Source organism: Macaca fascicularis, chromosome 14, assembly GCF_037993035.2.
Source record: "Macaca fascicularis isolate 582-1 chromosome 14, T2T-MFA8v1.1".
NCBI classification, from domain to species: Eukaryota; Metazoa; Chordata; class Mammalia; order Primates; family Cercopithecidae; genus Macaca; species Macaca fascicularis.
In genome coordinates this window covers 20,666,519-20,693,395 of record NC_088388.1, presented here as the reverse complement: position 1 = coordinate 20,693,395, position 26,877 = coordinate 20,666,519, and the positions used below count along the sequence as shown (strand labels likewise).

The 26,877-nt window shown below is 51.5% G+C and overlaps 1 protein-coding gene across 13 annotated transcripts in view; it reads left to right on the top strand.

The window, feature by feature from the left end:
* The window catches only part of PRDM11 (PR/SET domain 11), an 81,932-nt gene that overhangs the window by 8,678 nt on the left and 46,377 nt on the right, over positions 1–26,877 (top strand). For 4 of the 13 annotated variants that reach the window (XM_065528271.2, XM_065528266.2, XM_074013854.1 and 1 more), the window contains exon 1: positions 769–978. The exons of 4 other annotated variants lie outside the window; for them this stretch is intronic. In XM_065528271.2, the coding sequence (XP_065384343.1) occupies positions 829–978 (150 nt within the window). In that variant the 5' untranslated portion in view covers positions 769–828. Of the gene's footprint in view, positions 1–768; positions 979–26,186; positions 26,681–26,877 lie in introns of those variants that run through there. 5 more of the 13 variants (XM_065528267.2, XM_065528274.2, XM_074013856.1 and 2 more) reach the window with 2 other exon arrangements.

Sequence of the window (26,877 nt, the reverse complement as noted above, 5' to 3'; positions counted from 1 at the left end):
ATTCAAACCAGGAGCCTCCACTGAAATGATACTGGGTAGGGGAAGTGGAGTAGTGGCGGGGGCAGATAGCTGCTGGCCATCCTGCTCCCAAGCAGCAGCCTCAGATCAGAGGTTGGTACTAATGGTCGGGGGATCCACTTGCAAAGTGAGGCACCCCAGGCCTCTGGAGCCTTCAATGTCTTCTGGAGCTTTCCCTTCCAGTCCTGTCTGCCCTACCTCACCTGATCCATAAGAACAACCAGGACTCTGCTCCTCCCAACTGCACCTTCTCCCGATCCCCGATCACTAGCCTAGGCAGGATTGGCTCTTAAAACCCCCATTTTACAGCTCAGAAAACTGAGGCTCAGAGAGGTGAGGTGACTTGGAGCTCATACAGTTTAGGAAGTAACCAAGTTAATATTCTAACCCCAAATCTAGTACCCCTTCCTCTGCACCCCAGTCCTTCTGGAATCAGAGCAGAATGGGGACCCCAGAGAGCGTTGTTGCAGCCTCTGTGCCCTGCTTTGCAAACAGAGAGGTTGTCCAGCTACTGCATGAATATCAGGCAGTGCGGCTGGAAGGAGCTTGGGGTAGAAAGGGGGGTAGTGGCCAGTGGGCGCCTTCCCCCAGGCTTATGACAGAGTTGGGGGCGAGAGTGGGACCAGCAGGCAGGAGGATCACTTTGACTAGGGCACTGAGCTGGGCTGGTATGGACGTCACTGAGCAAGTAAATATGGAACCGCCTCCACAATGTCAGCTTTCCCAGAGTGGCTTCTCCCACTATCTCTCACTTTCCCCAAGGGAAAGGGGTGAGGGCCAGGAAAGGATCCGGCTGCCCGATGCCAGGGGATGGAAATGGCCGGCTTGGGAGGCTCCAGGACGGCCGAGGGGCATGGGGAGGAGCCCACCAGACCCTCAGCCCCAGAAGGAAGTGAGCTTCTCGTGGGAGCAGCTGACTGGGACCCAGCCAGGGCAGACTCAGCACCGTCATGGCCCAAGGTACAGAGAAGGCGGGCTCTGGGGGCTGCCGGGAGGTGGTTGGCTGGGGCTTGTCCCTGACCTCACAGCCCTTTACTGCCCCAACCCAAACAGAGTGACATTTTCCCAGGGGCCAGGGGTGCCCCTCTTTAGGCCAGCTGTGTTCCAAGAGAAAGCAAGACCAGCCAGAGGGGGCTGGCATTTTGAGAGGGGGTGCAGTGGTGCCCCAAGAAGGTGTGGAGGGGGAGGCAGGAAAAGCCCCTTAGCCTGAGGGAGGCAGAGGGCAGGGAGGTGAAGTCCTCAAAGGAAATCAGCAAGCTTAGCAGCCAGGGAAACCAGCAGTCTCTCTTGACCCCAAAGAGGAGATATTGGGTCTCCAGGGAAGGGTGAGCAGAAAAGGAGAATCCAGGGCAGAGTTTCCGGCTGCCAGATCCTGGGCCTTTTATAAACCTCAGTGACAGCCAAGCCCCAGTGAGTGTGGATGGGCATGTTCCGTTCAACCCTCATAACTGTCCCATGATGCTAGTGTTATTAGGTGCAGTTTCCAGAGGTAACATTGAGGCCCAGAGAAGTGAGGTGACTCACCTAAGGTCACACAGCAATGAAAGGCTGAGCCAAGATATGAACCTAGGTCTGTCTGATTCCAGAGTCTGAGTTCTTTACCACAGCATGGGACTGGCTTGCTGGGACTGCAGTGGGAGATAAGGTCAGCCATCCATGCTGGGCAGGAGTTTGTACAACTAACTTACAGATTCCAAGTTCCTTCCCCCTGAGATGATGAGCAGTGTAAAGAAAGTATAGCATGTGGGCCACTGTGGCTCGGGCAGGTCCCCCTCTCTGTGCCTTTATGTGACCACTTGAGGAATGGGGAGGCCTAGCACAAGGACCGGCCATGTTATAGCATTTTCAGACCTTCCCATCCATTGTCTGGGTCAGATGTTCATGGAGTGGGCCCTTGTGCTCTAGGATCCAGACATACACACCTGACTCTTGATGGGCCCTGCACCAGGTTCCTCCGGGAACACCGGGAGCACAGTGGCTCTGCCAGGCCATGGAGACCGTGGTCCGCAGATCTCTGCCCATCCTGAGCTGTGTGGGACGGGTCTGCGGTGAGAGACGTGCAGACTTTGAAAGGAAGCCTTGAGAAACTTGTTTGGCAACTTGACATTGCCACATCATTTTTAATTTTATTTCACAAAAGCATCTGTTGGCATCAGATTGGAAAACTTAAAAAATAAAGAATTCACTTCACCTCGAATTTCTTGAGCAGCTCTTGCCTGGGTCTTGGGATTGAAAGTAGGAAGCACCCGGCTTGCTCATGGATATGGGGCAGAAGAGAGCAAGTCATTTCGCCCTGGCAGGTCGAGAGGGAGGATCTGGTTAGGTTTCCCAGAGGAGGTGACGATGAGCTGGACCATGAGGGAGGAGCGGAGGTTTGCCAGGTGGAGGGAGAGGGAAGGGCATTTTAGGCACTGGGAACAGTATGTGCAAAGGCAGGCAACAGAAGGACCCGATGGCTCGGGAATGGCAAGCGGTCATGGGTGTTTAGAGAAGCAGTGGAGATGGCTGGGGAGAGGCAGGTGAGGGCCAGGCCGTGAGGGCCTTGAATGCCATGTGGAGGAATTGAGACTTTGCCCTAGAGGCACTGGGGAGCTGTTGGTGGTTTGTAAGCACGGGAGAGTAGTAGTTCGCTTTGTGCTATAGAAACTCTGTCCAGGTGGCAGTGGACTTGAGGTGGCCATGGCTGAGTAGGTGGCTTAGAGCGGTGGTCTCCAACCTTTGGGGCACAAGGGACCATTTTGTGGACGACAATTTTTCCATGGACGGGGTCGGGAAGGATGGTTTTGGGATGAAACTTCCACCTCAGATCATCAACTGTTCCACCTCGGGTCATCAGGCATTCGTGCGATTCTCATAAGGAGTGCACTCTAGAGCCCTCGCATGTGCAGTGCACAGTAGGGTTCATGTCCTGTGATAATCTAATGCTGCCTCTGGTCTGACAGGAGGCAGAGCTCAGGCGGTAATGCCCGCTAGCCTGCCTGCCACTCGCCTCCTGCTGTGCGGCCAGGTTCCTAACCGGTGATGGATCAGTACCCGTCCGTGGTCCAGGTGTTGGGCACCTCTGCCTTAGAGGACCAAAGAGGCCATCCAGGTGTGTGCTTCCTTTCCGCCACCAACCTCCCAGAAGGCTGTTCCTCGGTGGAGCAGGTTGCTGATGCACAGGCCTCTCTTTGTCGCGTGAGTCAGTCCTGGCTGAAGGACAGGCAGCCCTCAGGTATGAGCAGCGTGGCCTTTCCAGGCTGGCCTGGTTAGTGGGGTCACACCTGGGGTCACGGGCTGGCCATGGCAGAACTCTCTTGTCCTCACACCTGTCCTACTATAGCTGCAGGAACATGGACTGGTGGGCTGTCAAATGGGTGCTGGGTGCAGTCTGGGGTACAGTCCAGAGCCGTGTTCAGGGAGAGCTAGCAGGAGAAGGGAGGCCTGAAGTTTGAGCTGAGGTTGGGTCATTGCCCAGGCCCTGGGCGCCTGGTCTCTGATGGCATGGGGTCTGTGTAGGAGGTGAGCAGTGGGCAACAGGCTGAAGTGGCTTCCTGCATGTATCTTCTGATGGGCCAGTGCTAAGACCTGCTTCTGTGGTCTGAGGAACAAACATCTGGTTGAGGCAGCGAGGAAAAGTTAAAGTCCCAACCCAGCCCAGCTCAAAGGAGCAGACAGTGCAGTGTCAGGGAGTTGCTGGTCTTCAACTCTGTCACAGCCTCCTGTCCCTAGAATAACTGACTTGCCCTGTGCCGGGGCTGCTGGAAATAGACCAAGGTGTGCCTGGGCCTGCATGTGGCTACAAGCCAATGGAGAGAGAGCAGGGGCCTGCCTGGGAGGGAGCTGTTGGAAGCGCCTCTCCTGCCTGCCCTACCTCCACCCTCCTCTGGGGCCCCAGTTCAGGGTGGCCCAGCCCCTGCCTCCCTCCCTGCAGCTCCCAGACAGGCTGGGCCCCAACAGCAGGCCGGGCTGTCTGGCTGCTGTTCAACAGGGAGTCCAGCTGCCTGGGGTCCTGCAGAACGGGGCTGGGCAGGCATTCCTCTCTGTCCAGGCTCTGGCTTCAGGGCCAGGAAGGCAGGAGTTGTTGAGGTGCCACAGTCTTGACAGTGGCCTTGGTCATGTGTGGAGGCTCAGAATGAGAGTCCTCACCCTGTCTGCTCTGTCTGACTCGATTGGTCCCACGCTGCTTTCACTACTTGCCATAGAGTGAGGGCCTCCCTGGCAGGAGCTGGGGAGCAAGCCCTGGGACAGCTGAGCCTAACTCAGGCTTCGTCTTTCTGCTCCACCCTTCCCCAAAGCCGATCCTTTCACTGTGCAGGCCTGCTGAGACCTCCTTGCTTCTTAGTGCCCCCGCTTCTCTAAGGACAGACACCCTGAGCCTGCTCTGCATGGCTCCTGCCACTTCTCAGTAAGACCTACCAATCAAATCCTCTAAGGTTGTCCGGGTCCGGGTCCACGGGCACAGTCTGGCCCCTTTGCTCATCGCAGCCTGTCTCGGCTTCTCCCGGAGACTGCGCTCTGCCCTCCCTCTCCTTGAGCCCCCTTCCTAGTTCTGTGGCCTGCCCTGTCCCAGTTCCCTGGGCTACCGGTGAGGCAAGGACCCGCTGGCCCAGCTCCCAGGGGTCTGCTCCCCAGGTTTCAGTTAGAAACTAAACTCCTCCCTGGAACCTGCCAGTGGCTCCCCTGCCCTCCCTGAGCACCCTGGCCTCAGGCCCAGGACAGTGGCCGAGAAAGTCTCCTCTGCCTTTTCAGACTCACTCTCATTTCTTCCTGGACCCTTCCCTCCTGGAGAACCCCTCTGCCTGCTGCCTCCTGGGCCCAGCAGTGGCCTCCTTCCTGGCTGTCCTGGGCTTCTGGCCTGGCAGCAGTCTGGCTGCTTCTGGAGTTCCATTGTTGCCACCCCCTTTTCTCGGAGCCCAGTGTCTGAGGCTGTTGTGGGAGTCCCTATGGTTCACAGAGAGGCTAAGTGGGCCCAGTCTCATTTCATCTGTGCAGCAAGCTTGGGAGTAGCTACTGTTTGCCCAGTTTGCAGATGAAGGAGTTGAGGCCCCACAGGGTTCAGCGACTTTGTCAAGGTCTTGTGGGACATCAGGGACTTAGATCCACATGTCCTGACTCTCCTCGTGACCACATAGCTGTCTAGGAGGTAATGGCCTCATTGGCCTCTGCTTGCTATATTGTCAGGGTCTGGCCGGGGCTCACAGGTTCAGTCTGCGTTTGGGGTCAGGGCTTATTGTCCTGCCTGGGCCATTGCCTGGGCTTAGTACTGGTCACCATCAGTGGCAGTCAGCCCTGTGAGCATTTATAACCGCTTTCTCCTCCTCCTTCCTTCCTGAACTGTTACCCCCAGTGTCAGGTCCTTTTAAGGACACAGCCTTTATCCCTGAAGCATCCCTGAAGCTGGTCACAATTGGCCAGGGCTGGGGGCTGCTGAAACTGAATGGGCCAGGAGTCACTGGGGGAAGAGGGCCGGGGAAGGTGGAATCTGAAGAGCTGGCCTGTGCACCTCTGACTGCCCGGCCCATTTCTTCTTGAGTCACACTGAAGATCCATAACTCCAGCCTCTCCCTTCTGCAGGGTCTGATGCTCCGTGCTTCCTTATAGCAACTCTTGATGCGAGTAGAGAGAGTAAGGGCTTTTGCTCTGACTTCCCTGCTGGGGCACCCAAGGTTCAGAATGGTTGTTCACCCCTTTAGATACCTTGTGGTGTTAAAATTGCCTCTAATTCCCTCCACCCTGGCAGAGCTGCTGGCATGTCTCCAGGGACTGGTAGCCCACTGGTTCCCAAGGCAGCTCATTGGATCTTTTCATTTTTGTTTTACTACATTTCAATTATGTAAGGAATATACAAATACATTTTACTTGGAAAAAAAATCAAACATTAACAAATAAGCTAAAGTCTTTCTTGATGATCACAACATTCCAGATTTCTCTTTAGGGTTGACCATCATGCTCATGACTCTGGTATATATCCTTCTAGATCTTTTTCTATATGTTAACACACATAATTTATAGGAATACGTACCACTGCAGTGTGTGTGGGTGGGTGTGTATGTGTTTAAACAAATGGTTTCTTGTAGTACAGATTATTCTGCAAATTGCTTTTCTCACTTAACATTGTATCTAGGAAATCTAGTCGCACCGTAGGTTTTAGAAAGGATCGTCATTTAACCATCCCCCCACCACTGACGTTTGGGTAAATTCTGATTTTATTCTAGTGCCTCCTTGCACATATCTAGGGCAGCTACTGCTGGGTCTGGGGAACCTTTTGCATTTTTTAAAGTTTATTGTACAATGTTTAAAATCTGGATGTTGAGACTGCATAGAACCAAATGTTTCCCTGTGAGTCCTTCACTATCGCTGGTTCTCCTTTTTAGAGCCAGAGAGAGTCAGCTCTCCGGGCCCCTGCTAGCCCTCAGAGAGTTGAAAACAGTGGCTGCGGTCCCTGGAGCCTTCTTTCCTTCACATTCAGGGTTTTCTGCCCTCATTCAAAGGCATGGCTTTGGGTGACCCCTCTCTTGGTCAGCTGTTGTAGGAAGTGAGCTCTGGAGTCGTAATGTCTCAGTTCAAGTCCTGGATCAGCCCCTTACCAACTGGGCACTCTGGGAATGCCACATAACCTCTCTGTGCCTTAGTTCTATCCTCTGTCCAATAGAGATAGCAGCAGCACCTACATCCTGGCACTGCTGAGGACCGAGTGAGCTAACGCATGTGAAGTGTTGACCGTGTGCTGGGCAGACACACAGTAAATGCCCAGTAATGTTACTCTTCTGGGGCGTCTTCTGTAAATGAGCCCTGGATCCCACCTCCGTGGGCAGGGGGCCTATGCTCCCAGAGGGCAGCCTGCGTGGCTCCGGCCTTGGTGATGGCTTTGTCCCGCTGTCCCCTGACATCCCGGTGGAGGCTGCTGCCTGGGAATGCAGCGGGCGATCGGATTTCATCCCGGCTTGGCCCTGAAGGGTCTGGACCAGAGCCTATGGGGAGGGAAGAAGGTCACCCTGACCCCTTGCTCAGCACAGGTGGCCAGGAGCCTGGTACCGTAACCCCATCCTTCAGGCAGGTTTACCGACTGTCAATGAGGTTCGTTGTGGCTGCGGATTTGATCTCCCTTGGCCTGCAGGGTGGGCAGGAGAAGAAAGCAGCCTGGGGCCAGCCTTTCCCCTGAGAGTCCCGGGACGGCTCTGGGCTACACTGGCTGGTCCAGGTCAGGGTTTGTCTCGCAGCCCTGGGGGCAAATCAGTGCAGCTGATGATTTATTTAGTGCTGGAAAGCATGATCTGTTTTCTTTTCCTCACACCCCCCTTTCAGGCTCCAAACCACATGTATGCTGCTGCCTAAGCAGCTCCTTGCAGCCACCCTGTGAAAAACAGGCAACCTGGCCAAGGTCATTTCACAGATGCAGAAACCGAGGCTCCAGGAGGTTATGTGACTCTCCCAAAGCCACATAGGTCGCCACCGGCAGGGCTGGGAATGGTAGCCAGGCCATCTGGTTCCCTGTCCGGTTCTTTTTCATGAGGCGACCTAATGTGACAGTCTTGGCAAAAGGTTCCCGGCCACACAGCTTGGCCTCCTGCCCTCTGGGCAGTCGCATGTGTATTCAGTGAGCACAGATGTTTGGGATTATTTCCTAAGAGGCAAGAAGCACCATGGCTTGCCCTGGGCCCTGCCCTTCCCCAGCACCAGCCCTGGACCCTCTGGGTACCTAGAGGGGACTGGTGGCAGAGGGTGGCTGCTTCAGCTGAGGCCCGTCTACCCATCTGTGGTGAGGACTTGCTCTCTACACCTGTCCTGTGGTGTGGGCAGGGGTTGCAGCAGCCCTGGGGGCTCCAGTGCTTCTCCCAGGGAGGCAGGTGAGCAGCCGTCATTAGACCCATTTTTAGGCTGGGTCACACCAAAGAAACTGACCTGGCCTAGTTTTAAGAGTCAGAGGGACACAGGCTTTGGGTTCTGGCTCAGCAATAACTGCTCATATTTACTGAGCACTTATGTGGCAGGCACTATCTGTGACACTTCACTTAATCCTCAGGGTAGCATCATGAGGTAGATACAGCTGAGGAAACTGAGGCACAAGGAAGCTAAGTGACTTCCAAAGATCACATTGGAGGAAGCTGAGATTTGAATCATGGCAGTATAGCTTCAGAGGATATGTGGGAGCCACTATGCTATAAAGCCTCTGGTGGCCAGGGGGTCACTAAGGTGGCAATGCGCCTTTCTCACTCCTGGCACCGTGCCTGACACATGGCAGGTGCTTGGTAAATGTGTCGAATAAATTATCTCTGAATGAATGGAAAGCTTTGGGCAAGCAACTCAGGCTCTCTGCATGTCGGTTTTCTCACCTTTCCTTCGGCACTGATGGGGAGGTCACTGTAGTGATATTTGGAAGTGCTGAGCTCAGGGCGTGGGCCCTGGCATTGCAGTCACTCTGGGGAGACGGTGCCTGAACTGGGATGCTCTGAACTGTGTCCCAAGGAGTGGGTGGTACTGCTCCCAGCTGTCCACACTGGAGCTCAGCTGCATGCTCCTGGGGGACAGAGGCAAATTCCCTCTCCATGGGTAGCTGTGTGTGTCACCTGTGGCTGGTCTTGGTCTTCCTCTGGGCAAAACCAGGGGAGCCAGAGGGTCTGAAGACAGGCTCTGGGTCAGCATGCGTGCAGAGCCTTCAAGTTCCTATGGATCACTCCCAGCCTACTGGGTGATTCAGACGCACACATTTTTCATTTTGATTTCATTTCTTTTCGATAATGAGTCCATCTTTAACCAAGATCTTGGCCAAGGTCCCGCAGGCGTGGAGCAGGATTCCAGTGTGCCTCACCTACTGCCTTCTGAGGAGCCCTTCTCTGCTGCTCATGTGGCCCCTGTGTGTCCCGAAAGTGGGAGCAGGTGCTTGAGGATCGGTGGGTACCCGATGGTCCCAGGAAGTAACTCTCACCTCAGCTGCCCCGATCGTAGGGAATTCCCCCACCGCCACTCAGATTTACACTCTTCGTAAATAGCTCTGACAGCAGGATCTCTGCAGGAGGACTCGGTTCTAGCCTAGGCTCAACCACATGTTTGCTATGTGGCTTTGAGTAAGTCCCTTTACCTCTCTGGGCCTTGGTGCACCACCCTGTAAAGTGAGACCATGGAGCTTGCTGATACCTGTTATTCTGTCCCTCCCATAAGGAGGGGCTGGAGACCAATACTTCCTTGGCCGCTATTTAAGAGATTGGGACATTGAAGACTTTGTCCATTGGGACAACTGGGCTTGGAGTTGCGGGTCAGGTTCTGGTACTGGATGGTTCTGAGATTGTGAAAAGCACATGACAGGGTGTGTTGGGGCTTGCCAGGATCCACACCCCTCACCCCATGGAGAACCTGAGATTTGGCAGCCAGCAGCCAGCATGCCGGGAAGGCACAGTTCACAGAGCTCATGAGATCCAGGTTTGAATCCTGGCTTTGCCATTTACCCTTGGCTACCCACTTAACCCCTCTGAGCCTCACTCAGTTTCTGCAACTGAAAGATGGGGGATCTGAAACTTTCCTCCTGAGACTGAGGTGAGGATAGAACGGGTGGATGTGTGTGACTCCCCAGCACCCCGCGGGTCCTCAGTGGAGTGTATCCAGCATCCTTTAAGTCTGGTGAGTGGGCCAGGGTAAGGTCAGGGAAAGCGCCAGAAGCCTTGCCAACAGCCTGGGAAGCTGAGTCCAGAAATAGAAGACCCCAGAGACAGAGGCTCCAGATGGCCAGGCTGCGCTCTGCCAGCCCCTGGGAGGCCAGCCTGAGCTGGCAGTGTGGGCCTCCCCTCCCTCCTGGGGCTGTTGGCTGCATAAATTACTCGGCAGCCTTTGGGCTAATTTTACCTTCTTGGTTTTCATGAATCATTTCCCATCTGGGGGCGTGCGAGAGAAATGGAAACGGCTCTGCCAGCTGGCTGCCAGGGCGCCAGCCACCATGAGGGCTGTGGTGAGCCCCTCTTGCAGGCTCTTGGGAGGGCCCTCCTCAGGACAGCCACCAGGGCTGGCTCCTTCCAGCCATGTCCCTGTGCCTTTGGGTTATCATGATTTGGGGTAGATGAGCCACAGCAGATCCTGAGGCTGGAACTTGGGCTAAATCTAAAGGGATTTTGAATGAATGGTTTCACCGTGACGGTCCTTTGGGTCTGTTTTGACCTCGATGGTGGGAGCGGCTTGGCAGAGAGACCCCTGAGACCTGCTTGGACGCTTCCTGGGGGCCCAGCTTCTGGAATTTGCATGACCCTGAGTTTTCATAGTCACAGAATGCCAGAACCAGCAGATCCTAAAGGCAAATCCCAATGGCCTCATTGTGCAGATGGGTAAACTGAGGCTCAGAGAGGGAAAGGGATTTATCCAAGGTCTGTGCCTCAGTGGACGAGGTTGGAGTAACAGTTATTTATCGGCTGCTTATAACTTCACTCACAACAACCCGATTTCACTCTCATCTCCATTTTATATGGCGGAGGGCGGGGGTAACTGAAGGCAGGGAAGGTGAAATAACTTCTCCAGGTCGCATAGTAAGTCGTAGAGCTGGGATTCTCATCCAGGGAGTCTTGTTCCAGGGCCCATGTTCCCAGCTTCTTCACCAAGCTGCCTCTTGCCAGTGCACTGCAGGGCTGCCCTTGTTCCTGCCCTCCTTGCCTCTCCCATGCCCCTTGGGAGTGGGTTTACAGGGCTGCTGATGGGGTACTCCTGGAATTCTCCAACTGACGCCCTCCCATTTTCTTCATCCATTCATCAAATATATATTGAGCCCTGCCGGTGCCAGGAACCGTTCTGGGTGCTGGGGATTTGGGAGCAGCCAGAATGGCAGGGGCTGGGAAGCTGGTGAATCCCCAGCCCAGCACCCTCATCTCCTCTGAGGCTGGGTTCTCAGGAGGTCGCATCTGCACAGCACTGTGGTCTCTGCCACGCAGGCCGCACACTCAGATGCCCAGCCCAGGCGGGGGGCACATGTGAATGACAGGCTGACTGGAGACCTGGAGAGTGAGTGCCTTGCCCTTGCCCATCTGAGCAGGGCCACCACCCAGCTCCAGCGAATCGTTGCCACGTGGGACTGCCCGTGTGGTGTTGCCAGCCCTTCGGATTTCCCAGAAAAGCTGAACATCCACGTTTTTACATGGAATCTTCTGTTTCTTCGAAGTTGGCAAAAATAAAAATGGAAAAAAAGAACAGTCACCAGTTTGCAGCCTGTGCTTCCTTTCTGCCGTTGCCTCTCTGCAGGCCTGCCTAGGAGGGAGCAAGCTTTTCTTCTAGTTAATGGGCCCTTCACTCCCTGCCGTGGAAGACCCCCTCCCATTGCAGCCTGTCTCCCCACCATGCTGCACTGCCACCTGGGAGTAGAGAAAAGGGTGTGGGCTTTGCATTGCACAGATTCCAGACAGCTGCTGTGCAGCCTTGTTCAAGCCACTTAATCTCTCTGAGCCTCCATTCCTATCTGAAAAACAAAGTAAAACTGTGCTTACTAGGTTGTGAACAGGACTAAATACGAACTGACTGAAACTCAAGTCAAACAAGAGTAGTCAAAAAATGGAATTTATGGGCTCAGCAGAAGCTCTGGAAGAATCTTGAGAGTTTCAGGTACAGTTGGATCCAGGGACTCACACTGTCATGAGGACTTGTTCTGTCCATCCTGCTCTGCTTTCTTAGTTATGGCTCCATTCACGGGCAGGCTGTTGTATGAGGTGGCACAGTGGCTGGCTGTGCCCCTGCACACAGCACATTCGCACTTCTATCCTTTCAGCAATCCCTGCAATGAAAGAGCCCTTCTCTTTCCAGTAGAGTCCCCCAAAGCCCCAGAATTGTAGCTCACAAATTGGCTAGACCCTGTATCCTCGCACCAATCACTGTGGCTGGCCTGCAGATATGAGCACTGGTTGGTCAGTCCTCAGTGGCACTCTTACCCATGCAGTGGAGCATTGGCGATGGGGGCTCCCCAGGGACACCAGGGGGCCTAGATGCCAGCAGGCAAATGCATAAACATTCTAACTGGGCTGCAAGCCCCATGAGGGTGGCGACCTTGTTCACCCATGGTTCCTAGCACCTAGGACAGTGCCTGGCACTTGGTAGGATGTGAACGCAGAAGAGTGAGTGAACAGATATGCTTTACAGCATATGTAAAACACCTGACACAGAGCTGGGCATCAGCCACATCCACGCCCCTTCCACCTCCTTCCTGGAGGACTTCTGCCTTCTGAGCTGCACCTACCTTCCTGGTCGAGTGTCACGGCTCCACAGTGCCTTCTCTGTGTTTAGCTTGCTGGGTCAGCCAGAGAAGCCCAAGTATGCCCGTTTGTTTTGGCAAGCTTGACATACAGTGATTATAATCACTAGTGATCACATCACTTTGAATTCACAGGTATTATTCTCTGAAATCATCTCATTCTTTGTTTACTTCTTTATTGTTCAGCCCAACTCATTCATATTCTTTGTTACTCTTGTGAGACTGAGCTGCACTCAGCTTCAATTTCATCAAATGTAGGAAGGGGATATAATTCACCCTGCACGGTTATAGAGAGGATTAAGTGAGATTACACAAAAATGGAATTCACTTGCACAAAGCCTGGCACAAAGTAGGTGCTCAAGAAAGGTCAGATTCCCTTTGAATTCTTTTAAGTCAAGGTCTTATTGGAGCTTACGTGTATGAGCCTTTCCATGAATACATGAGAAGGTTCTTAATTCTCAGTAATGACCACTAATGACACATGTACACACACACACGCACACACTATCACAATCATGAAGAACCCTAGGTCTCATAGTATAGGTGCCAAAAGTGGCCAAGAGTCAATGGATCAGCAAGACAGTTTATTACTCACAGCACAGCAAACATCAGGATCATCAGTAGGAATTACCCTACTCTCAAGTCGCATAAGGTGGCCCAGATGGTAACTATTCACACAGTGGGCTGTGTTGCATCAGAACTCAGGGCTGAGGGCTCAGCAGCTTTTGCAGCAAGCCATAAACAAGTAAGTTTCTCTTCTCCAGGGAGTGAGCAGTTGCACAGTGTTCACACCAACATGTCCTTGGCCAACTTAATTACCTATATCATTAGCAGCAGAAATGGCTCAGAGTCAGAGGATAGTGAGGCCTTCCAGGTGGATATACTCAGCAAGGATGTTTAGGGATGCTTAGGACCCAAGGAGGACTGCCTCTCTCATTTCACACACCACACACACACACACACACACACACACACACACACACACACGTGCCATACTTGTCCAATAGAATGGTGAGCTGGCTGCCTGACAGTGAGTTCCCTGTTGCTGGAGGTACTCATGCATGCTTCAGGATGATGTATACTGTGGTTTCAAGCATCTTGTGATTTAGACTAGTGCATCTCCAGCTTCAATGTGTGTACAGATCACTTGGGCAAATCGCCTTAGGCCAACTGATTTAGGAGGACTGCGGTGCAGAACTCAGGATTCTGCATTTCAAACAAGTTTCAGGAGATGCCAAACGTGCCAGTGCACAGACCATACCTTGAGAAGCAAGGATTTAGATGACTGTTGAGGTGTCTTTAATTCTGAGATTCTGGGCAAGATTGGGCAAATACACAGCCAGTGAGAACGGCTGGGCAGGGTGGAACAGCGAGGGAGGGAGGAGAAGGGGATGGGGGAGAAGTAAAGGTTGATGGGGTAGGGGCTGGGGGCTGTGGTCAGGTTCCCTGGACTCCTTATGCCCCTGCAGCCCCTCTGTCTACAAGCCTTCCCCTCTAGGTCTTATGGTCCAGACCGGGGGATCCCTTTCCTCGCAACCAAAACACTGAAAAAGAACCTCATGGTGTTTCCTCAGGTTCTATGTCCCCAAATAGAGACCCCCAACTCTACAAATTGGGAGGAGCGTAGGTATGAGGGCCTTGCACAATGTCCAGGGGAAGGGTAGGGGCTGCCCGCACCGAGTGGCTGGCGGTGGGTTCCTGTCTCCTTCTGCCTCCTCCGGTGGCCTTGAGGTTTCTTCCCCTCTGAGTCTCACTTTCCTTGTCTAGAAAGGTGGGGCTTGGGTCAGGGCATCTCCGGGCATCCTTTCAGTTCTGCCCAGGTTGGAATCCCAGCCTTGCCCACTAAGAGCCACAGGTGTGGCATGCGGGGAGATCACTTACACCCTCTGGCTTTCTCACTACATCATGGGGGTAAGGAGCTGGCTAGACGAGGACACACTGGGTCTCCAGCACCTGGCAAGTGGTCAATGCAGGACAGCTCTGATTCTCCTTGGAGGAATCTACACATCTAGGCCTCTTTCAGTCATGATCTTCCTAGCTGCCACTTTGCCATCTGAAAGTGTGGCTTCAGCCCAGAGACTGCACTCCTAGCAGCCTGACCCCGGTCCTCTACAGGCCACACCCCCTTCCCCTCAATTCTTATTTGGCTGTGGCTGACCGGGTGCTTGGAGTTCTGGAGCAGGTTGGCCTCAGGGAACTGTTAGGACTTCAGGGCCCTCTTCCACAGGAACAGCAGTGGTTGGGAGGAGCCCCCTGTGCCTGCCTCACCCCAAATCACTGACATGCTGCGGGTGGGGGTGGGGGAGGGGCAACCTGGGACTTGTATTTTAATTCTAGTAATACTGATAAGTATTTGTTACTTTTTATTGTGCAAAAAAGTAGATAGAAAAGTATAATAAACTTCCACATACCTATCACCCAGCCTCGACAATTAATAACCCCTAGACATCACTAATATATTTTTAAAATCAGAAATGCATGCATTTGGTATAAAATTCAGTAAGAAGTAAGTACCTCTCCTCCTCTAGCCCTCAGTCTAGGAGCAACTGCCACAGCCTAGAGTTGTTCTGAGAATATATGATCACATCTAAATGTGTATGTCCTTTAACACTTTATGCAACTGGGGCTTGTTTGTTTTATATAACACACGTATAGCTTACTGGCTCTGTGCCAGATCCTGTTCCAAGTGTATTACAAATGTTAACTCATTTATTTCTCATAACAACCTTACCAAGAAGGTGCTGTTAACCCATTTATGCCTGAGGTTGCAAGTTTTTGAAGTTTTGCAGTCAGACCTTGGCGATGACCTTGAGCAGTAGGATGTAAATAACTCCTATGTGCTTAGCTTTCCAATAATGGAACACTAGTCACAAATGGGTTTTGATATCCCCAGGCCCAGAGAAGTTAAGGAACTCCCCAGGGTCACACAGATGGTGAATAATGCAGCTGGAAGTTGAATCCAGGCAGCCCAGCACCAGAGTCCATGTTCTTAACCACCATTTTCTGCTGTCTCTCCGATGACATGTTCTCTTCCTAACTTTGGTTTTGTTTCACCACCAAATGAGTAATTCATTCGACAAATGTTTATCGTGTGCCTACCTTGTACCAGGCACTGTTCTAGTTGCAGGGGATACAGCAGTGAACAAAACAGAGAAATTTCTCTGCCTTCCTGGAGTTGACATTCTAGTTGGGGAGGCAGACAGAAGTGCTACCTAAGTTTGATGGTGACACGCACTCTGGAGAAAAATAAAGCAAGGGGCCAGGCGTGGTGGCTCATGCCTGTAATCCCAGCAATTTGGGAGGCTGAGGCAGGCAAATCACCTGAGGTCAGGGGTTGGAGACCAACCTGGCCAACATGGCGAAACCCTGTCTCTACTAAAAATACAAAAATTAGCTAGGCACAGTGGCGGGCACCTCTAATCCCAGCTACTAGGAAGGCTGAGGATCACTTGAACCTGGGAGGCAGAGGTTGCAGTGAGCTGAGATCATGCCACTGCACTCCAGCCTGGTGACAGAGTAAGACTGTCTAAAAAAAAAAAAAAAAAAAAAAAATTCAGCAAGGAAGGAGTGGTAGCAAGTGTCAGGGGGTTGCAGTTTTATGTAGGGAAGCCAGAGAAAGTAACATTGAGTGAATGCTTAGAGGGAATCGGGGAGCAAGCCACATGGGTATAAGAGGGAAGAGCATCCCACACAGAGGGAACAGCCAGTGCTGAGGCTCCTGTTGGAGGCAGAGCAAGGTAGCCCCTGTGGCTATGATGAGGAGTGGGGAGTGGGAAGGGAGAAAATCTCAGAGGGAGTGGAACAGACTGTGTCAGGGCAGCACACTGCTGAGGAGCTTTGGTGTTTGCACTGCATGATGCGGGCACCGTGGGGGGTTTTGAGTGGAGGGCATGGGGTACTTGATCTGCCTTATGTTATAACAGGTACACCCTGACTGTGGGTGGGGAATGGACAGTAGGGGTAGAGTGGAAGGAGGGACATGAGTCAGGCTGTCTCTGAAGCCATTCCAGGAAGAGGGAGTAGTGGGAGAGGGTGGCAGCCATGGAGGAGGAGGTTAGGTTTGTTCCATGGCTTCCTTCTTTGAAACCGCTCACTCTCTGTTGTGTGGCTGTGCTGTGTGGTGTTATTTAACCAACCGCCCCATCCCCCTCCATGGGTACATCGGTTGTTTCCAGTCTTTTGCTATCCCAGACAGTGCTGCAAGGAATACTGTTGCACAGATATCTTGGATAAATTCCTAGAAGTTGTAGGATTGAAGGTTATGGGCTTTTTTTTTTTTTTTTTTTGAGACGGAGTTTTCCTCTGTCACCCAGGCTCAAGTGCAATGGTGCAATCTAGGCCACTGCAACCTCCACCTCCTGGTTTCAAGCAATTCTTGTGCCTCAGCCTCTTGAGTAGCTGGAATTACAGGCACCCACCACCATGTCCTGCTAATTGTTGTATTTTTAGTGGAGACAGGGTTTCACCATGTTGGCCAGGCTGGTCTTCAACTCCTTGAATTCAGGTGATTCACCCATCTTGGCCTCCCAAAGTCCTGGGATTACAGGCGTGAGCCACCGCACCCAGCCGGTTATGTGGATTTTTTTAAAGTTCCCCAGTGCTAAATTGCTCTCCCTGGTGCTACTAGTTTACACTTCCACCAGCAATGCTTTGGAGAGAATGCCCAGGATGTCACTTCAGTGCAGATCTTGGGCTTAAGGGAGAGGGGTGGCTGGTGGTGAGATGCTGTGGCCCCACCCTGTTTGCCCCTTTGTAGACTGAGGTGCCATCAAGGCAGATGCTTTACAGAGGCACAGGCAGAGTGCTGGGCCCAGCTGGAACGGGCCTGGGGATAGATGGGATCTGCCCCTTTGATGGGGCAGTGTCCCAGTGAGGATGGCTCATGGCTGCAGGTGACAGAAACCCTGTTGCAGACAGGCCCGGGCAATAAAGCAGTTTAAGAGGAAGTGCAGAGGTAGCGCGGATTTCAGGACCTATTGCTTCAGCACCTCAACCATGTCAGTTACAGTTTCTGTCTCTGAGATGGTTCCCAACACCAGCCCCTTGTTGGATTTTCCAACCCAATTGGGTGTCCAACAATTCAATTCAATTCAATTCTGCAACACACTATCTAGAGCTGGTGCAGACCCCACAAGATAAGGGCTCAGTTACACAAGACTGCCCTCAATTCAGACACCGGTCATAAGTCCCGGGTGACTTGTACCTCTGACCAACATAAATCCAGGGCTCCTACAAACCCCTTCCTCAGGTGTGGTAATTCACTTGAACATCTCACAAAGCTCAGGAAAGTGCTTTACTTACTGCTACTGGTTTACGTAAAGGATTCAGCTCAGGAATGGCCAGATGGAAGAGCTGCACAGGGTAAGGTGTAGGGGAAGGGACCTGGAGCTTCCATGTTCTCTCTGGACCTCCACCCTCCCAGCACCTTGCTATGTTCACTAATCCAGAAGTTTTCTAAATCTCCTTCAAGAGTCTTCACAGAGCTTCATCTCCAGCCCCTCTTCTCCTCGCCAGAGGCCAGTGGGTGGGACTTCCAACCTTCCAATCATGTGTTGTCTCTGGTGACTCAGCCTCATCATGAAGCTATCTAGGGGGTCCCACCCTCAGTTATCTCATTAGCATAAACTCAGGTATGATCTGGTGGGGCTCGTTATGCAACGCCAAAGACACTCCTATAACCCAGGAAATTCCAAGGGTTTTAGGAGCTCTGTTTTATTAGCCAGGAACCAGGGACAAAGACCAAATATAGTCAACCTCTCCTATCTATGGGCATCCATGGATTCAACCAGCCGTGGCACAACAGACTTTATCCTTGTCATTATTCCCTAAACAATACAGTACAGCAATGATTTACGTAACATTAACATTGTATGGGGCATTATACATAATCTAGAGATGATTTAAAGTATATGGGAGGATGTCCAAAGGTCATTTGCAAATACTATGCTATTTTATCCAGGACTTGAGCATCCTTGGACTTTAGTATCAGAGAGGGTCCTGGAACAAATTCCCCTCAGATACCAGGGTGCCAATGAATGTGCGTTTCTTGTCCTACCGCCCTGTCCCCCTGCTCTGATGAACTCGCTTCATGCTGAAGATGCTTCCTGCTGGGGTCCTCTGCAGGACGTGGCTCCCATTTGCAACAATGACTGCGTGCTTTCACCTTCAAGTCATGAAATAAAAGCCCTTCCCTTCCCTTTGATTTGGCCAAAATAAGTCAAATATCTGACCTTGGAGGGAAATGTCATGTGCTGATTCAAGGCTAGGTTCCTCCAGTCACTGGGGAGGGAGGTGGCATTGCTAGAATTGGCTTAGATGAACCTGAGCCCAGCCCTGGTGTTGGGCAAAGGCTCGGCATCTCTGAATCTCACTCAATAGGCCCTGTAAGGGAGGTGTGGCACCTGAACAAAGTCCAACTTCCAGTGGGGAGTAATGAGGTAACGGATGCTCTAGAAGCCACCAGCAGTATCCACTGTGAGAAGCAAACACAGAAAACCCGGTACCACCCTTGACCACCTTCTCCACGATCATGAATCTTTACACTGCTTCTCCAAAGCTTACCAAGGGTGGAGTCAACAGGTCACCTTTAAAAAGTTCTGGCCGGGCGCGGTAGCTCATGCCTGTAATCCCAGCACTTTAGGAGACCGAGGCAGGTGGATCACCTGAGGTCAGGAGTTCAAGACCAGCCTAGCCAACATAATGAAACACTGTCTCTACTGAAAACACAAAAATTAGCTGGGCGTGGTGGCGCATGTCTGTAATCCCAGCTACTTGGGAGGCTGAGGCAGGAGAATAGCTTGAACCCGGGAGGTGGAGGTTGCAACAAGCTGAGATCAGGCCCCTGCACTCCAGCCTGGGCAACAAGAGAGAAACACTGCCTCAAAAAACAAAAACAAACAAACAAAAAAAACCCAGAAAAACAAAAAGTTCTGCAGGAGGGACCGCCTTGGGAGCATGTGTTCCATCGGCCCTGGCTAGCTATACCGGTGATGCTTAGTGGTGACTGCCCTGTGGGTAAAAGCTCGAAACCTCATTTTCCATGACCCCAGCAGGAGCCTCCACTGGCTGGACCCCAGTTCCTGTGGCTGCAAAATCAGGGACTGGACAAGTTAGAGGTCCTCATATGGGAGTTCCCTGCCCTTAGGGCCCCAGCAGATGGTTTTTCTTTATGTTTATTAACATACATACATTCAGAAAAGTGCACATATTGTAAAATCTGGCTGAGTTTATTTCCACAAAGTTATTACACCCATGGGACGAGCACCCAGATGAAGAAATAGAACATGACTGGTATCTTAGAACTCCCTTTCCTGCCTTTTTCCAGTTATTCCCAAGAATAACCACAAACTTCACCTCTAACGCCATACTTGTGCCTGGTTGGTTTTTTTTTTTTTTTTTTTGGTAACTTTATTTAAATTGAATCATACAGTATGAGTCTGTATCTTTGGGGGTCTCCTTTCTTTCCTTGGCATTATCACTCATCCAGATTATAGCATGTAGTTGTAGTTTGTTCTCATTTCTGCATAGTATTCTGTCCACTGAATTATTTTTTTAAACATGAAGCTTAGTGAATATTGTACAGTATCCTATGATCAGGTAGGACAAGTGAACAAACATGTCAAATTTCTTTGCTTTTGCTTGGGATGATGGCCGCTAACCAGTGTGTTAACCCTGCTTATCATGTACCCTGTATGTATACAAAGAACTAGGAAGATGAATTAATTATTACCTAATGCATGCAGTCTTTTTAGTAGACAAGATCTTCCAAAATGGGAATCATAAACAAAAATAAAAACAGGTATGCTTCAAGGTAGAAATATGGGGGTCCTTACTGATTGATTGATTCATTGATTCATTCATTTATTAAATATGCATCAAGCACCACTTGTATGCCGGATACTCAGTCTCTAATCTGGATTCCTCCTTTCTCCTAACCGATTGGCAGGATCTCAGCATCTAATGACAAGTGGGTAAAGGTCACTGGAATTATCTTCTTTAGCAATTTCTAAACTAAATGATTATGAACAGGTCCTCTAAAGAATATTTAAGCGACTATTTTTCAGAAGCAAAAAGAAGAAAACAGAAATACACAACCCTCTTCCTGAACTAACCACTAGTGATACCTTAAGATATATCCTCCCAGACCCATACGTACAGATCTGCATCATTATGTATAGACTTTAAGTGGAATTATTTTGTACACCTGTGTAGGATGGAAAATTAAAATTAAAAAGTGTTTTAATGGAACTACTTTGTATCTATCTTTTCATAGCTTTCATTAACAAAATTCTTGTTTTTCAGAACAGTTTTAGGTTCACAGCAAAACTGAGCAGAAACTAGAGGTCCCCATGCACCCTGCACCCACACACATCTAGCTTCCCCGATTATTAACATCCCACACCAAAGTGAAACATTTGTTATAATTGATCAACCTCCACTGACACATCATTATCAACCAAAGTGCATAGTTTACATTAGGGTTCACTCACGGTGTTGTACCTTCCGTGGATCTTGACAAAGGTACAATGACATGTACCTTCCATTGTAGTATATACAGAGTAATTTTACTGCCTAAAAATCCTCTATATTCCACCTATTTGTCCCTCTCTCCCTACAACCCCTGCCAACCACTGATCTTTTTACAGCCTTCATGATTTTGCCTTTTCCAGGATGTCATATAGTTGGAATTATACAGTATGTAGCCTTTTCAGGTTGGCGTCTTTCACATAATAACTTGCATTTTCATTTAGCAATATGTTGAACATGTGTTTTCATGTCAATAAATATTCCTCTTCAGCATTGTTAATTGCTGTCTAATCATTGTATGCTAATATTTCATTGTATTTCATTGTGACATAGGATAGCAATTTCCCCCGTTTTGGAGGTTTAAATTATTTCCTATTTTTTGCTATTAAAAATAATATTGCAGAGGATAGCTTTGTAGGTAAATCTTTGCACGCAATATAAATGCATCTTTAGGATACATTCCTGGTTGTGGGCTTGCTCGTACAAAGGGTTTACTCACTTTGAGGCTTTTGATACATGTGCCAAATTACCCTCTAGAAAGGTTATACCAATTTACACTCCAACCAGTGGGATATGAAGTACTAATTTCCTCCACACTCTTGCCAACTCTGAATAACATCAAGATTTTTCATCTTTACCAGTTTAATAGAGGAGAAATGATATTTGTTTTAATTCATATTTATTTGAGTATTAATATCTTCTTGGTTTTCCTTAAAGCATATTAGCCATTTATTGGTCTTTGCAGATTGCTTGTTTGTGTTTTTATCCATTTTTTTTTCTATTGGGGTAAGCATCTTTAGAGCATATATTTATAAAAAGTGTTTATTAGGGGTATTCACTGCTTGTAAAGGCCCTCTTCTAATGTCAAAAATTTTTTGGCTGGGCATGGTAGCTCACACCTGTAATCCCAGCATGGATCCCAGGGCAGGTCACCTGAGGTCAGGAGTTCGAGACCAGTCTGGCCAACATGGTGAAACCCTGTCTCTACTAAAAGAATACAAAAAATTAGCCAGGTGTGGTGGCAGGCGCCTGTAATCCCAGCTACCTGGGAGGCTGAGACAGGAGAATCGCTTGAACCCAGGAGGTGGAAGTTGCAGTGAGCCGAGATCATGCCATTGCACTGTAGCTTGATCGACAGAGTGAGACTCCATCTAAAAAAAAAAAAAAAAAATTCACCACCATATGCACATCTGATGTCTGTTATACTTTTAAATATTAATAAAATTAATGACAATAATATTTATAGAGTAATTATGATAGGTCAGGCATTATGCTGTGTAAAACAGCCCTATGAGATAGGTTCTGATATCAGTCCCACTGGACAGATGGGGAAACCTGGCAGGTGTGGTTAATGCATTTTCTCAAGGTTACACAGTTTGTGAGTGGCTGTGCTGGTGTCAATTGACTAACAAAATACATGGTGACATAAGCTTTCTATGAATTCAATAACACTTTTAAATACATTTGTCTTTGTGTTCATCACAAAAGTATTCATTTGCAAATCTGTCTTATACATATAAGTTCGAGGCATATAATTTATGTTCTCTATAGGCATGCTTGCTGAGAATATAAATTTGATAACTCCCTGTAATAATTCCAAGCCCTTGCCCACCTCACACATGGTTTACTGTTAAGGACTATGAGTTGGACCTTTTATTTTACAGGAAAGAGAAACTGAGGGCAAGGCAGGAACTTTATCCGGGTCACCTAAAAAATTGACGGCACAGCCAGAACTGAGACCCAGGGCTTGGGATTCCTAGCCCAAGTCAAGGTCAGCATGTGGCTTGGGCCAGCAACCTAACCTCATGTCCTTTTGATATCAATGGGGACAACATAGATGCTGTGGTAGGTACCAGAGTAAACCTTCTAGATTCTCATGGTGCCAGCCTCTAGGGAAACCAAGTGGGCACAGATCCCCAGTCCCCTGGCTACACTGGCTCCTGGGCATTCCAGGATCCTGGCACCCTGCCAAGGGTGAAAACAGAGCTGCAGGCTCCTGGGCTGCATTCTGCCCCCTCCTTCTGGGTTTGCAGCTCACTGCTGGGTTTGCAACAAGCCTAATCTCTGCATGTGCAGACTTAGAGGAGCCAGCTGAGAGGGAGCATTGCCAGCAGCTTGGAATCCTCCATGAGGCCTGCCGACCACCCTTCCCCCAAGCCTTTTACTGGGCAGGTAGGACTAGAGCAATCTTCAGGAAGGGCTACGGGGGCTTTACCTGGGCCAGGCCTTAGAGTGTCTGCTGAGGTGGACTCAGTGAAGGATACCAGCCCATGTTCTCCCTCTCTTTCTCCCCAGTGGGAGTTCATTTGGTCCTGCCACATCCCATCTTCTCCCTCCCTGTCCCTGTGGCCTTTATCACAAGTGCAGAAATCTGTCTATTTCAAAGTAGAGAGGTCTATGGACCACTTAAGAGTTGGAATGCACATCAGTCCTTTGAGGCTTGATCCTGGTTCTCCAGACAGCAGTTCCGAGTAGACAGAAATTATTTGTGCATATAGTCAATAAATAGGTGTCAGATAATAAGAACTTGGTAACTCATTTTGTTTCCCTTTATGCTTTGGCTGCCAGGAGGCTCAGAGTTGAATGAAAAACTCAATCACTAACCCTTTTACAACAGATTCCTGGCATAACCAACACCCCTCTTTCTCCATGAGGCCTCTGACACTATCTCTGGTTGTTTCTTAACTGTACCGTTTAGTATGTGTTTGTTTTATAAAACATTGCAAGTCTTTCGTGTGGTAAAGGTGGGATGTGAGAGGTAGGACATAAAAGCAAATGTCCCATAGATGTGTCTACTTTGAGATACAAAGTAATGCTTTGCCCACACGGGGTGATTTGCTGGGAATGATTTAAGACAGGAAAATGTTTGGATGCCTCGGTCCTTCTCTTTCAATCTCCCTTACCCTCTCCATCTTCTTTTTTCTCCCTCCTCTCCTCTCTTCTCTCCCTCTCTTACCCTCCATCCTTTATTCTCTTACTATTGCCTATTCTCCCTCCAAACTCTTCCCACATCCCTCTGTGCCCTCCTCATTTATTCCTAATGGAGACCACCTCCACCTGGCAAGTATCAGTATTTCCATTTTGCAAAAGAAGACACTAAAGCCCTAGAGAGTGTAAGTGACGTGCCATGGCCACACAGCTTATCCTCCTCAACTGATCGTCAGAATCAGGCTCTGAGTCTCGTGAGTCTAATTCCATCCTACCCCACAGTGCACCTCTTCACCCTTCAGTGCCCACCCTGTCAGCATCTCTCACTACCCGCTCTGCCTGGCGGAGATCACTGGAAGAGAGCTCCATAGGGAATCAAACCCCCACGCTGTTGTTCCTGCTGAGGTCTCTTTCAGAATTGAGATTCCCAATGGGACGAGTGGGACATATCAGAGGGGCCAGCGAGATATGAAGGGGGACATTTGGTGAATATTTACTGAGGATATGCTGTGTGCTGGGCAAGGCAGAGTCAGCCAAGCAAGGTTTTCAGCGTGCAAAATTGAAAGAGGTCTTCACTCTCAGGTGCCGGTCTTGCAAGTGTGTGACCCTGAGAGTGAAAGCCTCCTAGTGCCTGGCTTGTCTTTCCCTAGTCTTGGTCCTGGTGCCAGGCACTGTTAGAGGTGCTGGCAGTTCAGTGGTGGCCTGCACCCTGCCCTCAGGGAGCTTACAGTCTCTTAAGGGAAACAGATATTAATTAAGTAATCCTGCTAACAAAAGATGGTTACACATATCACACTGCCATGAAGTGTGACATGGGGCTAGGAGAGGGTGTTTTTGGTGGCAGTTGGAGGGGGGCAGTGAGGTCTGAAGTCTGGGCAGGAGTTCCCCAGGTGTTCTGCAGGCGAGGACGCAGCAAGTTCACAGACCCGTGGCAAGATGGAGAATGGCATACAGGTGGGGCTTGGGGAGGGCAGAGGGGCCAGAGCAAGGGAGCTCCATGAAAAGCAGTCCTCAGCAGTCCATTCCAATAAAGCCTCAGAGTTTCCAAATCACTGACTTAAAAAAAAATAAATCCAAGCCAATGGAGAGAATTCAAAGCCACCCCTTAATGATGTCACTAGCACTCATCTTCCTGATCAGCATTCTTTAGTGGGATGTACAGAGACTGTGCGTGGCCCCTCCACACTCGTCTGTGTCCACGGAATACAGCTATGTCTGTGATAGAATCTATTATTAGCCACATTTTCTAGAGGAAGAAATGAGAACACAGAGAAGTTAGATAACCTGCTGTATTAGTCATCTCAGGCTGCCATGACAAAATACCGTAGACGGAGGCGCTTAAACAACAGCCATTTATTTCTCACAGTTCTAGAGCCTGAGAAGTCCAAGATCAGAATGCCAGCCTATTCGTTCCTGGTTGTGGCACTCCGCCTTGTGAATGGCTGCCTTCTGGATGTGTCCTCATGGTAGAGAGGGCCCTGGTGTCTCTTCCTCTCCTTATAAGGGCACCTAACCCTTATGACCTCAATTAATCTTGATCACCTCCTCACAGCGCTATCTGCAAATACAGATACCCTGGGGCTGAGGGCTTCAACATATGAAGGGGGGTGGGGACCATAACACCTGCCCGGGATGACACCGCCCGTCAGTGCGATTTGAACTCAGGCAGTGCCTGTCCAGTGCCCAGGCACCTAACCGCTGAGGCTGCGCCCCAGGATGTATGGTAGGGGGTACTGCCCATCCCAGTGAGAGCGCCTCAGGGCAGCAGGTGTTCAGGGATCCTTCACAAATCCACAGGGCCTTGCTCCCACCTGGCTGCTGAACTTGTGAACTGGGGCCTGAACCCACTTAAGGGTGATCCCAGCGATTGTTAGGTAAGAGGACTGGACAGGGATACTGCATGGCCAGGCCAACCTGAAACACTTGAATCTGGGGGTTCAGCCAGTTTCCAATTTCCTGAGCAGCCATCGGGCGTGGTCTGCATGACCTTGGGCAAGTCGCTTGACATCTTCCAGGTCCCAATTCCTGCGCCCTCAGAGGTCGCAAGGGGCCATCCCACAGGCTGTGAGGGCAGCCGAGTACCCGGGGGGGAGCCCCTGGCATAACGCAGCCAGAAGGCAGGAGAGCGGCAGGCACCCCGGTCCTGCCCCGGACGGTGCAGGTGCGGCAGGCCGCGGCTGAGCGAGCGGGTGTCCTGTGTCTGCACCGGTGGCAGCGCAGGCCCCGTCGTCGCCGCCACGCCAAGGCAGCTCAGAGGCTGGGGACGCCCGGCTTCCTTGGCGCTGTCGCCCAGCCCAGGCGCCCCCTGGGCCGAGTGCATGCCGGGCCCCGTGGGAGGCCCTGGAATGGGTTCACCGCCCCGCCGGGAGCGGCCCCCAGCGGCGCCCCCTCCTGCCGCCCCGCCCGGGCGCCCGCTTCCTCCCGCTCCCCGCGCCCCCCCCTCCTGGCAGCCAGCCAACTGCGTGCCCCCGGGGCCGGCAAGAAGCCACATGCCCCCGCAAGGAATGCCGGGCCCGGCGGGCGGGGGGCGGGCGCTGGGCAGGGCCGGGCGGGCCGGGCAGGGAGCTCCCCGCCGGGAAGGCTGGCGAGAGTGGGAGAGCCGGCCCGCGCCTGCCCCGGCCGCAGCGCACACCGGCCCGAGACGGGGTGGCCAAGGGGCAGGGGGCGGCGCGGCCCGGCCCGGGCAGCCCTCCCCTTCCCCACCGCGCGCCCCTGGCCCCGCCAGCTCGGAGGAGGGGGCAGGCCGTCACATTTCCCCACACCCCTCCCAGTCGCCGCCGCCGGCTTTGGGGCCCCGGTGGGGAGCAGGGGGCTGATTAGCCGAAGAGCAGGGGTGTGGCCAGCGGGGCCCCGGGTAGTGAGTCACACACGCCGTTCGCCCAGTCCCGGGGCCCAGCGCGGTCCCAGCCCCAGCTGCGTGCCACCCTGGCCCCGAAGAGTATCCCCGGGCTTGGCATGAGGACCCCGGGGTGCCGAGGGAGGGGCTGAAGCCCGGAGCAGTGGTGGAGGGCGGTAAGCAGCGGGCTAGGGAGTGTCCCCTAGAGAGAGTGGGGTGGGGCTGGCGCCCTGGCTGGCCCTCGCCAGCGCCCCCAGGCCCTGCCTGTACCTGCTCTGAACTGACAAAGGGGCCTGGCTGCGCTCCCGACAGTTCCAGGGTGAGGGGCTGCCCTGCCAGGCTCTGAGGGCCCATTCAGTCCGCCTACTACCCC